General features: G+C 53.2%; 1 protein-coding gene across 1 annotated transcript in view; it reads left to right on the top strand.

The window, feature by feature from the left end:
• HYDIN (HYDIN axonemal central pair apparatus protein) overlaps positions 1–6398 on the top strand; it is a 383856-nt gene extending 377458 nt beyond the window's left edge. The window contains 4 exon segments of the mRNA XM_065416810.1: positions 1297–1447; positions 1782–2012; positions 4791–5015; positions 5910–6398. Coding sequence (XP_065272882.1) covers positions 1297–1447; positions 1782–2012; positions 4791–5015; positions 5910–6398 — 1096 coding nt within the window.
• The last annotated feature ends 8561 nt before the right edge of the window (positions 6399–14959 follow it).

Below are 14959 nucleotides of genomic sequence, written 5' to 3'. Positions count from 1 at the left end.
GGGTTGGGGGCGCAGGAGGAGGGGCAGGGGTTGGGGTGCAGGAGGAGGCAGGGGTTAGGGGCACAGGAGGGGGAATGTTGGGGTGGAGGAGGGGGCAGGGGTTAGGGGTGGAGGAGGGGGCAGGGGTTAGGGGTGCAGGAGGGGGCAGTGTTGGGGTGCAGGAGGGGGCAGTGTTGGGGTGCAGGAGGAGGGCAGGGGTTGGGGTGCAGGAGGGGGCAGTGTTGGGGTGCAGGAGGAGGGCAGGGGTTGGGGCACAGGAGGGGGAAGGTGTTGGGGTGAAGGAGGGGGCAGAGGTTGGGATACAGGACGGGTGCAGGGATTAGGGGCTCAGGAGGTTGCAGCTGTTGGGGTGCAGGAGGAGGGCAGGGGTTGGGGTGCAGGAGGGGGCAGGGGTTAGGGGCACAGGAGAGGGAATGTTGGGGTGGAGGAGGGGGCAGGGGTTAGGGGTACAGGAGGAGGGCAGGGGTTGGGGTGCAGGAGGGGGCAGTGTTGGGGTGCAGGAGGAGGGCAGGGGTTAGGGGCACAGGAGGGGGAAGGTGTTGGGGTGAAGGAGGGGGCAGAGGTTGGGATACAGGAGGGGTGCAGGGGTTAGGGGCTCAGGAGGTTGCAGCTGTTGGGGTGCAGGAGGAGGGCAGGGGTTGGGGTGCAGGAGGAGGGCAGGGGTTGGGGTGCAGGAAGGGGGCAGAGAACGGGGTGTAGGGATTAGGGGTGCAGGAGGGGGAACAGGCATTGGGGCAAACGGGCACAGTGTAGGGGTTGGGGGGAAGGGAGGGTGGGGAGCCCACGGGGGCCAGGGGCAATCGAGGGTGCCACGCGCATGGGGGCCAGGGGCACCAAAATGCAAGTTCGCCCAGGGTGCCATTTTCCCTAAAGCCGGCCCTGGTCACATGGTTTGGAACCACAAAGCACATGTTGGACCAACTATTGAGGAGCAGAAGGGCCAGACCGTGCAGGGCCCAGGAATTGTGGGATAGCTTTGGTGGACTATCCGAACACAAGCCTGGCTAGAAGAGCCTCAGCGAAGTGGGCAGGCGTGACACTACAGCGGACCGTGGGCTCAGACCTCTACCCTGGGACGAGCCGTGTTGTGAGGGGTGCGGGTGCATGTCAAAGGGCTTTGTGGGTGTTAGGGCAGGGCGTAGACATGTGTCAGAGCCCGTGTCCCTACTACAGTGTAGACATACTCTAGCTGCACCAGTCAGACAGCCTGCGTAAACGTTTGCTACCTGGCGGATGGCTGGCTGTTTGCAGTGGAAATGAGGCCTTTTGACCTTTCTCTTGTTTGTCTCTCCCCAGATTCCACGTGATAGTGGATGTGATCAAACCAGAAAAGCTGGACATCACCACCATGCTGAAGGGGCTGGACTACACGGAAGTGCCTGCCTCCTCCAAGAAGGACTATAAGCTCACCTTCTTCTCCTACAAGGAAGGGCTATTCAGTGCCAAGGTAGACCCACTCCCAGGCCCTGTGGCTCTGCAAAGGAAGGGTTGCTTGCTGGTCGTGTGTGGGGATGAGGGTGGGTGTCTCTAGGATTTTAAACCAAAATATTGAAACTTTTGGGTGCCCAGAATGAAGTGACTGCTCTGGTAGTTGGACATCTAAAGTGAAGCTCCCCTGGAAGCTGAGCAGGGCACCTGTTCTCTGCCAGGTGTGTGTAGGCGGCAGGTGGGAAGAGTCCAAGATGAGTTCATTTCTCCTGTGACCGGAACCAGCCCCCGGTCCAGAGGGAGCTCCCAGCTCCCCTAGGTCTGACTGTTACCTCTTTTGTACTTGATTTCAGGTGACCTTTCGCAATGAGGCGACACAGGAGTACGTGTTCTACCTGGTCACGTTCAAGGCCATCCCTTCCGGTCCGGTCAGCACCATCGAGATGGTTACCCCTGTTCGGCAGAGCACGTCCTCCTCCGTCAAGGTGGAGAACCCCCTCGTCTTCCCGGTGACGTTCACTACAGACTGCAAAGTGCCCGATGTCAACCTCCCGCCGCAGTTCATTGTGCCCGCCCAGTCCGAGGTAGGACAAAGCCTTGCACAACAAACCTGCTTCCCCCGCTCTCCTCCCTCTGCAGTAACGCAATTGCTGTGACCTTCTAGAATGTCAACAGCCCAAGTGCTCATAGGCGCCAACTTTCTCTGGCACCGATGGGTGCCCGTGCCCCCCTGCCCCTGGCCCCGCCCTGATTCCACCCCATCCCTGCCCCTGGCCCCGCCCCCATTCCAACCCCATCCCAAAGTCCCTGCCCTAACTCCGCCCCCTCCCTGCCCCTATTGGATCCCTTCCCCAAATCCCCGCCCCGGCCCCGCCTCTTTCCCCAGCACGCCGCGTTCCCCCTCCTCCCCCCCCCCCCCCTGCCCCGGGAATCAGCTGTTTCGTGGCGCAAGCGCTGGGAGGGAAGCGGGAGAAGCAGGACACGTCGGTGCGCTCGCAGAGAAGGTGGAGGTGAGCTGGAGCAGGGGGGCGGGGCGGGGCTACGGGGAGCTGCCGGTGGGTGCTCCAGCCCCAGAACACCCACAGAGTCGGCGCCTATGCAAGTGCTCCTGGCCCAGGTGTTAGCCTGAGCTGTGTGTGCACTATGGGGCTGGTTTCCAATGGTAACAGACCCCACCTGATCCTCAGCGGCTGCAGTCCCCGAAGGGTCACATGGGAATGAGAAGATGGGGAGGGTAAGCAAATCAGAGAGGTGGGGGGAGTGTGGATGTGCGGAGTATCCCTACAGAGAATTACACTGCCCTGCAGGAATCTGCCATGCACTGCTAGTATGCCTGTAACACATCACACGACCACATGCAGAGTTGCTGCCAACAAGCCCACAGGCCTTCCCACCACTGTTGTGATTGCATTGGCTGTTTGCAAGGCCAGCTACTGAGTCATTCGCCCCTGTGCCAATCCCCTCCAGGGCAGTGCTGTCACTGTGCTAACTGCTGCACTGGTTCAGTTGCTTCTCCAAGTGCAATCCCACGAGGCTTCTGCCTGCCCTTCTGAGCATCATCTCTGTCCCCTGTCCAGGCCTTAGCTGCGCTAAACATCCCAGCTCCCCGCACCCTTGTTCTGGGTAGGCCGAGAGCAGCTGAAGTGGGGCTGAGCTGCTCTCTGCTCTACCAATCTCCTTCTCCACCCCAGCTCCCCTGGCCCAAAGAGCAAAAGGACACACAAGTTGGATGAAGAATACAGCTTTATTTTGGAAAATATTGCCACTTTGTCTGCAGGCCAGCGGGGAGCTTTTCATTTTCCCTGCGGCAGATTCTCCACAAAGCAGGAAGGACACACTGAATGGTTAATTAACAAACATACAGACATGGACAGGCACAGGCATCCTCCTCCCTCCTGCTTTACAGGGGTTTGCCACAGCTCTCCACCCACTTCGTCAATGCATCCCCCACCCCCAAGATCTGGGCGTGAGAAATCAGAAATGTCGTTTTTTATATCGACGTTCCAGTAATTCCTAGAGACACGCACCCTTGTGGCTTAGCCTGTACAGATTTATCAGAGATAATCCCTGTCCCAAAATGCTGACAAGCCAAATGGACAAGCCAGGCTAGGGTGGATGGGGGGAAGAGATGTAACACGCAAGCAGAGTGATCAGAACAATGAAACAACTTGGTTAGTTCCACAATTTATTCGCTTTCTGTCACCCTGTCTGGGGTGCATTTCGTCTTATGAATTGATAAATAATGATCATTGATTAATGAATTCATACCCCATCCCCACCATGTAAACCCATGGTGCTGTAGATGATAAATGCGCTGAGCAAGTGTAACCCACACACCTCCTGGTTGTGGTGTTCTGTCCCAGCTAATGGTACCGAGACCACTGGGAGAGATTAATGAGTCTGCTGTACAGCCTTTGCTAAGAGCCATATGGCTTTTATGCAATAGAGGCTCATTTATTAAGCTCCAGAGGTCCCAGGTTCGATTCCACCTGCCGACAACCAGCGTCTGTTGGTGTTACACAAGTGAGCACTGATTGGGTTGCAAGGGCGCTGCGTGTTACAACCGCTATTGACTGTTCATGATGCAGCACACAAGTGCTAAGTTCCATCCCTGGCCTGGGCACGAACATTTCTGCTCCCACGCGGATGGACTAGGTCGGGGTGGGCAAACTTTTTGGCCCGATGGCCACATCTGTGTATGGAAATTGTATGGGGGGCCATGAATGCTCATGAAATTGGGGGTTGGGGTGTGGGAGGGGGTGAGGGCTCTGGCTGGGGGTGTGGGTTCTGGGGTGGGGCCAGAAATGAGGAGTTCAGGGTGTGGGAGGGGGCTCTGGACTGGGTCAGGGAGTTGGGGTGCCAGCGGGGTGAGGGCTCTGGGCTGGGACTGAGGGGTTCGGAGGGCAGGAGGGGGATCAGGCCTGGGGCGGGGGTTGAGGCACGGGGGGAGTCAGGGGTGCAGGCTGTGTGCAGTGGTTACCACAAGCAACTCCCAGAAGCAGCGGCCTCTCCTCGCTCTGGCTCCTACGCAGAGGCGCGGCCAGGTGACTCTGCGCGCTGCCCTGTCTGCAGGTGCTGCCCCGCAGCTCCCGTTGGCCGCAGTTCCTGGCCAATGGGAGTTGCGGGAGCAGCGCTTGGGGCAGGGGCAGTGTGCGGAGCCCCCTGGCTGCCCCTACACGTAGGAGCCGGAGAGGGGGACATGCCTCTGCTTCCGGGATCTGCGCGGAGTGGGGCAAGCCCCTGACCCTGCTCCCCGGCAAGAGCTCGAGGGCCAGATTAAAACGTCTGGAGGGCCAGATGCAGCCCCCGGGCCATAGTTTGCCCACCCCTGGACTAGGTTGTTCTCTCTTTCCCCCCCCCAGGGGGTGCTCGTGTTCGAATTCCAGCCCCTAAAAGTCGGGGAGGTCAGTGGGCGCCTGGTGCTACAGAGCAGCGACTTGGGCTCCTTCCAGTACGACCTGAACCTGAAAGCCATTGCAGCCAGGCCGGAGAAGCCGCTGTACTTCCGTGCCATGCTGGGCAGCAGCCAGAGCATCACCACCAAGTTCATGAACTACACCCGGCAAAGAACGGAGTACACGTGCAAGGTGATCAGGGCCCCCACTGCTCTGGGGCTAGCTGAAGGGTAAAGAAGCCACCAATGCTCAAGGGGGTGGAGGCACAAACATTCAGCAGGCAACTCAGTCTACCTACCCCATCAGCCCTCTCGAGCAGTACATGGCCCCGTCAGCACTGCTCTGCCCTCCCTGCTGGTACCTTTCCTAGCTTGGCCAATGCAGGTGAATGGGGAGGTTGTGGTGAACGTGGCCAGCCTTCCCACTGACTTCACCACCAAAGCTGAGCCTTCTGCAGGGACCATCTTCCCCTGTGGGTCACTCAGTCTTTATCAGCGCTGCCATCGCAGTGCAATGGTGCTTAGGGCGTCAGTGTGGCCGAGGGGACAGAGCACTGAACTGGAGGCTTGGGCTGTAGTCTCGGTTCAGCCACGGGCTTGCTGGACGACTGCGGACAAGTCGCTTCCCCGCTTTGTGCCTCGGTTTCCCCATCTGTAAAAAGGGTTGAATGTCCTATTTGTAAAATGCTTTGAGATCTACTGCTGTGCTAGCTAGTGCTACTTTATTCTAGAGTGAAGACATCCCCTTTTCTGGCAACGTTAGTCATGGTGTTACTGCCCAAGGCAATAGAAGGAGCCTAAACCACAATGTTTCAGCCAGCTCCGGAGCCAAACTTTCCCAGAGTTTCAGTTGGGAGGGGGAGGTTTGAGCATTCCCTGTGTGCATTGAAAGGCCCCCAGTGAAGGGGGCTGGAATGTGCATTTCATTTAGAAAATGGTAAAGATCCCCCCCTACATTTTGTATCAGGATCCTGTGATACTAAATTACCCCACTGCTGTTCCTGAGCTCTGGGGTATGTCAGACCTTGGGCCACAGAGGCTAAAATGTCTTCTCTAAATCCAAGTGACGCCTTCTCTCCCCTTGCAGACTGACTGTTCAGATTTCCACACGGATAAAATCATCAATGCAGCCGCAGGCTCTCAGGGGGGCACAGAGGTCAGTGTGGACGTAACCTATGAACCCTACCAGCTGGGTGAATCAAGAGCAACTCTCATCCTGTCGTCACCCATCGGAGGAGAATACAGCATCCCGCTCTTTGGCGTGTCAGTGCCCCCCAAGCCCCAGGGCCCCTTTCAGATCAAGGCTGGCTCCAGCACGGCCATTCCCTTCAAGAATGTGTTCCTGCAGCACACGGCCTTCACCTACAACGTGGAGAACCCAGCGTTCACCATCAAGGCTGCTGAGACCATACGCTCCAAGAAGAACATCTTCATCACCGTCTCCTTTGAGGGGAACCCCACTGGCAGCAAGATGCCCGTCACCAGCAAGCTGGTCGTCTCCTGCGCCCGGGCATCAGGCATGGGGGCAGGCATTTCCTGGGTTTATTACTTGAAGGGCATAACCCCTGAGAAGTGACCTAGTGGCATTTCCCCCGCTTTGCTGAGCCACTTGCAACTCCCAGCGCAGTCATGCACCTCCTAGGATCTGAATCTGACCAGTCTTCATTTCCCTCCCCATCTCAGTACAGAATGGACTCGCTCTACAACCCAGATGTGCCTTGGCAGTGAAAAGCAGCACCGGAATCTCTTCACCACTGTTCTTGCCAGTACAGAAAATGTTTATAGGATCTGCACACCTACTGAAAGCAATGGGTGACTGCAGGATTGGATACGGGGCATGCACAATACACACCCACCTGTATATAACAGGGGCTGTTGTTGAAAATTCCCAAAGAGCAAGCTAACGGATCTCATTACTACTGAAGTGACCTGGCAGTCATATCACTTGTCCTTGGCCTGATAGCGTCACTGATCTTTTAGTCAAATTATATGAAACTTACGATATAGAAAGGGGCATGAGATCAGTGGGGAAGATCCCAGCTATCTGTGTCTATGGTCTGACTGCATGCGTCAAGACTCAGTCAATTTATCCTCCCTTAGTTTATAACCACCAATAGAATTGCCTTCATATTGCCTTCAAAGTACAAACCTTCCTGCCTGAAGGAGGATTCACTTACTGTGGATTTATTAAAAATATGTCTTGTGTATAAGCCACCAAAGGTGCTGCAGCTTTTCCCAGCAGAGCAGAGTTCATGAAAACACTCCCCTTGTACCCCAGAAATATGAGGACTCCATCCATCATGCCTCCCAGCTGATCTCCCCCTCTGGGAGCAGAGGCTAGGATGACTGTTGGCAGTGTGGTTTCTTTGTTTGCTGTATGAAAATGTATTTTCGAATAAAGATTGTTACGCAAACAGAGATTCTGGTCGATATGTTGGTGTGGATCTGGTTAATGTGATAGTACCATAGCTAGCACACAGACACCCTGTGCCTCGAGACAAGGGAAAATTGGGATGGAAAAAGAATCCAGATAAGTTGGGGGGTTCATGACTATCTAGAAAGGAGTCAAAGCAGGGGCGCCATTTAGGGGGGCCAGGGGAGGGCTCTAACACCTCCCCCCCCCCCAGTTTCGTAGGGGAGGTCTACTCGCCCTTGCCCCCGACAGCGCTCTTAACTGCAACAGCTTGAGTGTGATATGTGATGAGTTCGGAAGCTGGGAGCAGCACAACCTTTGCAGCAGGGAGTTGGTTTATAAACAGAGGCAGGGTGATTAATGACCAGCCTTTTGTTATCTTCAAGTAAATTAAGGCTGGTTAGATGATCCTGAAAGCATTGCAGGCACTTCAGTTAAAAGATAGGAAACAAAGGGTAGGAATAAAAGGTGAGAATGGAGAGAGGTAAATAGTGGTGTCCCCCAGGGGTCTGTACTGGGCCCAGTCCTATTCAACATATTCATAAATGATCTGGAAAAGGGGGTACGCAGTGAGGTGGTAAAATTTGCAGATACAAAATTACTCAAGATAGTTAAGTCCAAAGCAGACTGCGAAGAGTTACAAAGGGAGCTCACAAAACTGGGTGACTGGGCAACACATGGCAGATGAAATTCATGCTGATAAATGCAAAGTAATACACTTGGCAAAATATAATCCCAACTATACGTGTAAAATGACGGGGTCTAAATTAGCTGTTACCACTCAAGAAAGAGATGTTGGAGTCATTGTGGATAGTTCTCTGAAAACATCCACTCAATGTGCAGTGGCAATTAAAGTGAACAGAATGTTGGGAATCATTAGGAAAGGGATAGATAAAAAGAGAAAAAGATCATGTTGCCTCTGCATAAATCCATGGTACGCCCACATCTTGAATAGTGCGTGCAGATTTGGTCACCCCATCTCAAAAAAGATATATTGGATTTGGAAATGGTTTAGAGAAGGGCAACAGAAATGATTAGTTGTATAGAACACGTTCTGTATGAGGAGAGATTAAAAAGACTGGGACTTTTCAGCTTGGAAAAGAGATGATTAAGGGGGGATACGCTAGAGGTCTACAAAATCATGAATGGCATGGAAAAATTGAATAAGGAAATGTTATTTACTCCTTCACATAACACAAGAACTAGGAGTCACCAAATGAAATTAACAGGCAGCAGATTTAAAACAAACAAAAAAAAGGATTTCTTCACAGTCAACCTGTGGAACTCTTTGCCAGGGGATGCTTTGAAGGCCAAAATTATAACAGGGTTCCAATAAGAACTAGATACATTCATGGAGGATAGGTCCAGCAATGGCTATTAGCCGGGGTGGGCAGGGATCCAACACCATGTTCTGCATGTCTCTGGCCTGTTTAGCAGAAGCTGGGAGTGGGGGGAGAGATAGCTCAGTGGTTTGAGCATTAGCCTGCTAAACCCAGGCTTATGAGTTTAATCCTTCAGGGGGTCATTTAGGGATCTGGGGCAAAAATCTGTCTGGGGATTGGTCCTGCTTTGAGCAGGGGGTTGGACTAGATGACCTCCTGAGGTCTCTTCCAACCCTGATATTCTATGATTCTACTGGGCAACTTGATGATTACCTGGTCTGTTCATTCCCCCTGGGACACCTGGCATTGGCCACTGTCAGAAGACAGGATAGTGGGCTGGATGGACCATTGGTCTGAGCCAGTCTGGCCATCCTGATGTTCTTATTTAGAACTCAGCTGTATCTGCTCCCCACTGTAACCCACTAGACCCCGCTCTTCTCCCAGAGCTGGGATAGAACAAAGGAGGCCTCACGGGGTCTCTCTCTCTCCACAGGTAGTAATAAAGTAAGAATATACATTAAATTTTTAAACCTAACCAGTGTCTCTTAAGTGACTTGTCACAAGATGTCAGAACATGTTATTGGAGCTGAGTGGATCTAATATTTAATTTTCTTTCTTTTATAAAGGAATTAGATACAGGGCTCCAGTCAGCTAATTGCTAAATAATCTGCCAAAACACTAGAGTTTTCAAGTGCCTAAGTAGCCTAGGGAATCACAGTTAAAGTTGCCCCTCCCCCCAATCTGAAATGGCACCCCTGAGTCAAAGGTGTAATCGAATGGTCTAAAGACAAAACTGGGAGCCAGGAACCTGGGTTCTAAGCCCAGTGCTGAGCCTCTCCACGGCCTTGGGCAAGTCTTCGGGCCAGGTTTGTAATGGTACTTAGGCACTTAAAGATGCAGATAGGGACCTAGTAAGAGTTTCAAAAGCATCTATGTACCTAACGCCTACAGGCCTGGTGCTGCTCCTAGTGAAATCACTGAAAAAACTCAGTTTCTCCAGCTATGAAATGGGGATAATAATACTGCTCTAAATATGCCATCCACTGGCCTCTGTTCCAGATGCTTCAGAACCTGGTTTTTACTGCTCTCCTGATTTTGATGCACCTTAGGCCCATATGTATGTCTTCACTGCAGTTAACCTGGGTGATCAGCACCCACGTCTGAGCCCACCTGGGTTAGCCTTGCCCAGGTGTGAGCAGTCAGATTGCAAAGCCCTACCCAAGTTACTGTATCCTCAAGTGCTACGCCCGCTGTGTGTCTCTAGGACTTCTGGGGTCACAGCCCATGGGTCTTTGTGCTGCAGTGAGCTGAGCCACTCTAGGAGTCTTTCCCAGTGAATTGTGGGAAAACTTGCCTCTCCTTCTGGGCACATGGGAGGAATTGTGTGAAGGCACTTGGAGGTCTTTCAGCACTTGAGTCGTTTAGCCTGTGTCTTCATTGAAAAGTGAGTGGGTTACAGCCTCCGTGAAAGCCCCCAGGTGCTACCTCTGACTCTGGATGCACCAGCTAGCCTGGGTTGGAAGCATCACTAAACTTAGGTGAGAGGGTTTTGTGTGTGGATAGGGAGGGGATTAGGGGCAACATGTGGATAAGAACCTGGGCTAAATCTGCATTGGAGACATCCCCTCCTTCCCATTTTCAATGCTTAGCTTTGGTGCCTACTTTCTGGCGCTTTGGCTTGGTGGTTCTGTGCTCAATTTCCAGCACCAGAGAAAGGAAAAGGAAAGAGAAGGGGGGCAAAGGTGGAAGTGAACTTTTCGCCACCTCTCTGCACTAGATTGAAGGGAGTGAGAGAAAGGGGAGTAGAGGACAAATCCAGAGCCCACTAGAGGGAGAGTAGAGATGGAAGGAGAGAGGAACAAGAAACAAGGATGGAGTTGGAACGATTGGTGTTTGGAGACAGAGTTTATGTCTTGGCCTCTTGTGTTTGTGGAGACTCAACAGCTATGAGCTCAACCCTCGGACCTGTTGTCCAGGATTAGCATGGTCCCAGAAGCGATGCAGGTTCCTGGCACACATTGTCCAGCCCAGCTTTCCACTAGTACGCTACCCAGCCTTCTCCTAGTTTTGTGGTTGCCCTAAGTGTGCACATTAACATGGAAGCTCTACTCTCTGCACCAGAGCAGGAGAAGCAGCTATCTAGCTCTGAAGTCTGTCCCCTGCCTCACACAGCCATAGCTCTTGTACCAAACGACAGATCTCTCTGCTTCACTGCAGGCCTGTGACTCCCACCTTTTCAAGAAGAGATTTGTTCCTGAGATAGTTAATCCAAATGTCAGTTTTCAGAGATGTCAGCTGCAAGCACATATCTGTGCTTCAAAGAGATCTAGAGGAAACTTTCCCTTACATTTTCAGTTTCCTTGGAAATTGGATCATATTTTCCCTTTCATCATTTTTTAGGCATTACAGAATTCAGTTAACCTGAAAAAAGTAAAACTTCATAGCATAATTGACAAAGTACCTGCTGGATATCAAGCTTTATTATACACATGAGGGAAAAATAGATCAAGCATGTGGCTCAAAGATCTGGCTGTATTCCTAGGCACTGTCTCTGTGAGACCACACCCAGTATAAGTAGCAGAGCCCTGGCTCAACCCTATTAGTTGTTATTTTAATGATTATTAATAGAAGAAAATCACACTGTAGCACCATAAATTGCAAGGTGCTTTACAAGGAAAGACACATTTCCCTAGCAACGGTTCTGAAGAGGTTGTGGGGAATTAGTGAAGAGACAAGAAGACATCCTGGAAGAAAAGGGGTTTAAAGGGCGATTTGCAGGGGAGACTGAGACATGATGGAGCAGTGGTTAGAGCACCAGCCTGGGCATTAGTAAACCCAGGTTCACTTTCTGGCTGTACCAGAGACTTTGTATCCTGGGGCAAGTCATTTGGTCTCATATGAAATCAGTGGATGTTAGCACCCCAACTACCCTAACTACCTTTGAGCATCTGGGCCTTGGTGTCCCTGGGCCTCAGCTCACCATCTGTCCAATGGAGCTAATAGCGCTGTGAGGCATAAATACATTAAGGATTATGAGGTGCTCAGATCCTCCGGTTATGGGGGCCCTTCTGAGTATTTTAGCCAGAAGCAGGTTCCCTCTCATTTTCCCACCCGTGTGCGGAATGAATTTTGTTATGTGCACCAACATGGAGGTGGCGTCACACATCATTTGCACATAACAAAATTGATGTGGTGGGGTGGGGCCGAGGGGTTCAGAGTGTGGGAGGGGGCTCAGGGCTGGGGCAGAGGGTTAGTGTGCAGGGGGTGCAGGCTCTGGGGTGGGGCTGGGGCAGAGGGTTTTGGAGTGTGGGAGGGGGCTCAGGGCTGGGGCAGAGGGTTGGGGTGGGGGGGTGAGAGCTCTGGTTGGGGATGTGGGCTCTGGGGTGGGGCTGAGGGGATTGGGGTGCGGGAGGGGGCTCAGAGCTGGGGCAGAGGGTTGGTGTGCAGGGGGTGCGGGCTCTGGAATGGAGCCGGGGATCAGGATTTTGGGGTGCAGGCTGCCCTGTGGCTATGTCAGGGAGGCAGGGCTCCCCCCCAGCTCTCTCTCCCCACAGCAGCACCTGGGCTGGGGGGGAGGGGCACCTCTCCCCGCCACAGCAGTTCCAGTGGGCCTGAGCCGGGCCGGGGAAGGGGCTCCTCTTCCCGGCAGCTCTGGAGGGGCTGGGCCAGGCTGGGGGTCCTGCGCAGCCCTATACAGCCTGCTGCACGGCCACACAGCTTACAGGGAGCATAGGCCAGAAGGGGCATTTCCCCTTCGACTGCTTGCTCATGTCCAGTCCATGTTAGGTGTGCGCTCGCCACATGCACCGGTGCTGGAAGTTTTTCCCTCCGTGGTATCCGTAGGGGACCGGCTCTCGCACCCTCTGGAGTGGGGCATATGCACCGGTATAAGGGGCACTGCCGGCTCCCCCCACCCTCAGTTCCTTCCTACTGCCAGTGTGGGGGCTGAAACACTCCCCTTGCTCTAGCAAGTGGTTCCCATTCAGTGGGTCTTTGAACTTTTTTTTTGTAAACAGTTCTAGTTAGTAGACAGGTTTCAGAGCAGCAGCCGTGTTAGTCTGTATCCGCAAAAAGAACAGGAGTACTTGTGGCACCTTAGAGACTAACACATTTATTTGAGCATAATATGATAATATTTATTTGAGCATAATAATATGCTCAAATAAATGTGTTAGTCTCTAAGGTGCCACAAGTACTCCTGTTCTTTTTTTAGTTAGTAGATAGCTGACAGTTCTTAAGAGTTTCGTATACGTTAGTGATAGATAAACCCCGAGGGACTTAGCCCAGGGACAGGGCATGCCCCGCTCCCCGGGCTTCAAGCCGTGCGAGGCTGTAAGAAGCCCCTGCCAATCAGCGATCTACATTTAAGCTGTTTAAAGTGTCTGGGTGAGTCCCTCATTCGGGAGACGTGTCGCATTTGCAAGGGATTCCAGCCCCAGACCAAGAAGGACCTGGTCCGGTGGCAGCCTCGCTGGCTGAACCTAGTCCGCCCCATGACCTGCCTCCTACCGGGGTATTACCTCATGATGCCACCCTGGAAGCCTTTAAAGTGGCAAAAGACATCTTCTCCCTCTCATCCCTTTCAAGGGGAAAGCCTTCAGTGGCACCCCTACATAAGTCACCCGTGGCACCGTACCCTGGCCCCATCTCACTCTCCAGGGCTGTGCCAGCAACCTCCGGAGCCGCACCCCAGATCACAGACCTGCAACCAGTCGGCAAGTTCCCAGCACAGAATGCCAGACTCCAGGCACCCATCCCCGGGATCCCAACGCCAGTCACCGCACCCGTGGTACCGGGCCCCAGAGGCATGCCGCCGGTCCCTGGAATCCCAGCAACGATCACCTGGCAGGCCTCGCTTCCCAGCTCCCAAGCGCTGCTTGCCAGAGCCGCCTTGGCGCTCTCAGGAATCCCGGAACTGCTCTTGGGAGCCTTGCCGGTCATTGCAACCCCATCCCCAGCTGCCAGAGCGTCGCACAGATGGTCCCCACGCTCCAGTTCCCGTTGCCGGAGTCTGCAAACCGCCCTCAGAGCAGGTGGCACCTCTCCCCAGCTTCTTACTGGGCCTATGCCCATTAACTGTCGGTCGCCGGATACGCGTCATGGCTCAGGGGGGTCCCGGTACCGCTCCCCGAATGGCAGGCTCGAGGCTGCCAGACACAACAGGGAAGCCTACCCTGTGGTGGTCACCAGAGGAAGATTATTCCTCCTCGGGCTCTGAGAGTGAGTAGTTGCCGGCCTACTAATTGCCTTCTATGAGGAGATAACTGGCTCTGTGGATGAGGGGAAAGCAGTGGATGTGTTATTCCTTGACTTTAGCAAAGCTTTTGATACGGTCTCCCACAGTATTCTTGCCAGCAAGTTAAAGAAGTATGGGCTGGATGAATGGACTGTAAGGTGGATAGAAAGCTGGCTAGATCGTCGGGCTCAACGGGTAGTGATCAATGGCTCCATGTCTAGTTGGCAGCCGGTTTCAAGCGGAGTGCCCCAAGGGTCGGTCCTGGGGCCGGTTTTGTTTAATATTTTTATTAATGATCTGGAGGATGGTGTGGACTGCACTCTCAGCAAGTTTGCCGATGACACTAAACTGGGAGGCATGGTAGATACGCTGGAGGGTAGGGATCAGATACAGATGGACCTAGACAAATTGGAGGATTGGGCCAAAAGAAATCTGATGAGGTTCAACAAGGACAAGTGCAGAGTCCTGCACTTCGGACAGAAGAATCCTATGCACTGCTACAGACTAGGGACCGAATGGCTAGGTAGCAGTTCTGCAGAAAAGAACCTAGGGGTCACAGTGGACGAGAAGCTGGATATGAGTCAACAGTGTGCTCTTGTTGCCAAGAAGGCTAATGGCATTTTGGGCTGTATAAGTAGGGGCATTGCCAGCAGATCGAGGGACGTGATCGTTCCCATTTATGCGACATTGGTGAGGCCTCATCTAGAGTACTGTGTCCAGTTTTGGGCCCCACACTACAAGAAGGATGTGGAAATATTGGAAAGAGTCCAGCGGAGGGCAACAAAAATGATTAGGGGTCTGGAGCACATGACTTATGAGGAGAGGCTGAGGGAACTGGGATTGTTTAGTCTCCAGAAGAGAAGAATGAGGGGGGATTTGATAGCAGCCTTCAACTACCTGAGGGGGGTTCCAAAGAGGATGGAGCTCGGCTGTTCTCAGTGGTGGCAGATGACAGAACAAGGAGCAATGGTCTCAAGTTGCAGTGGGGGAGGTCTAGGTTGGATATTAGGAAACACTATTTCACTAGGAGGGTGGTGAAGCACTGGAATGCTTTACCTAGGGAGGTGGTGGAATCTCCTTCCTTGGAGGTTTTTAAGGTCAGGCTT

This window comes from Emys orbicularis, chromosome 14, assembly GCF_028017835.1.
Source record: "Emys orbicularis isolate rEmyOrb1 chromosome 14, rEmyOrb1.hap1, whole genome shotgun sequence".
In the NCBI taxonomy this organism is placed as follows: Eukaryota; Metazoa; Chordata; order Testudines; family Emydidae; genus Emys; species Emys orbicularis.
The sequence above is the reverse complement of the archived record's forward strand: the minus strand, read 5'-3'. Positions and strand labels throughout refer to the sequence as shown.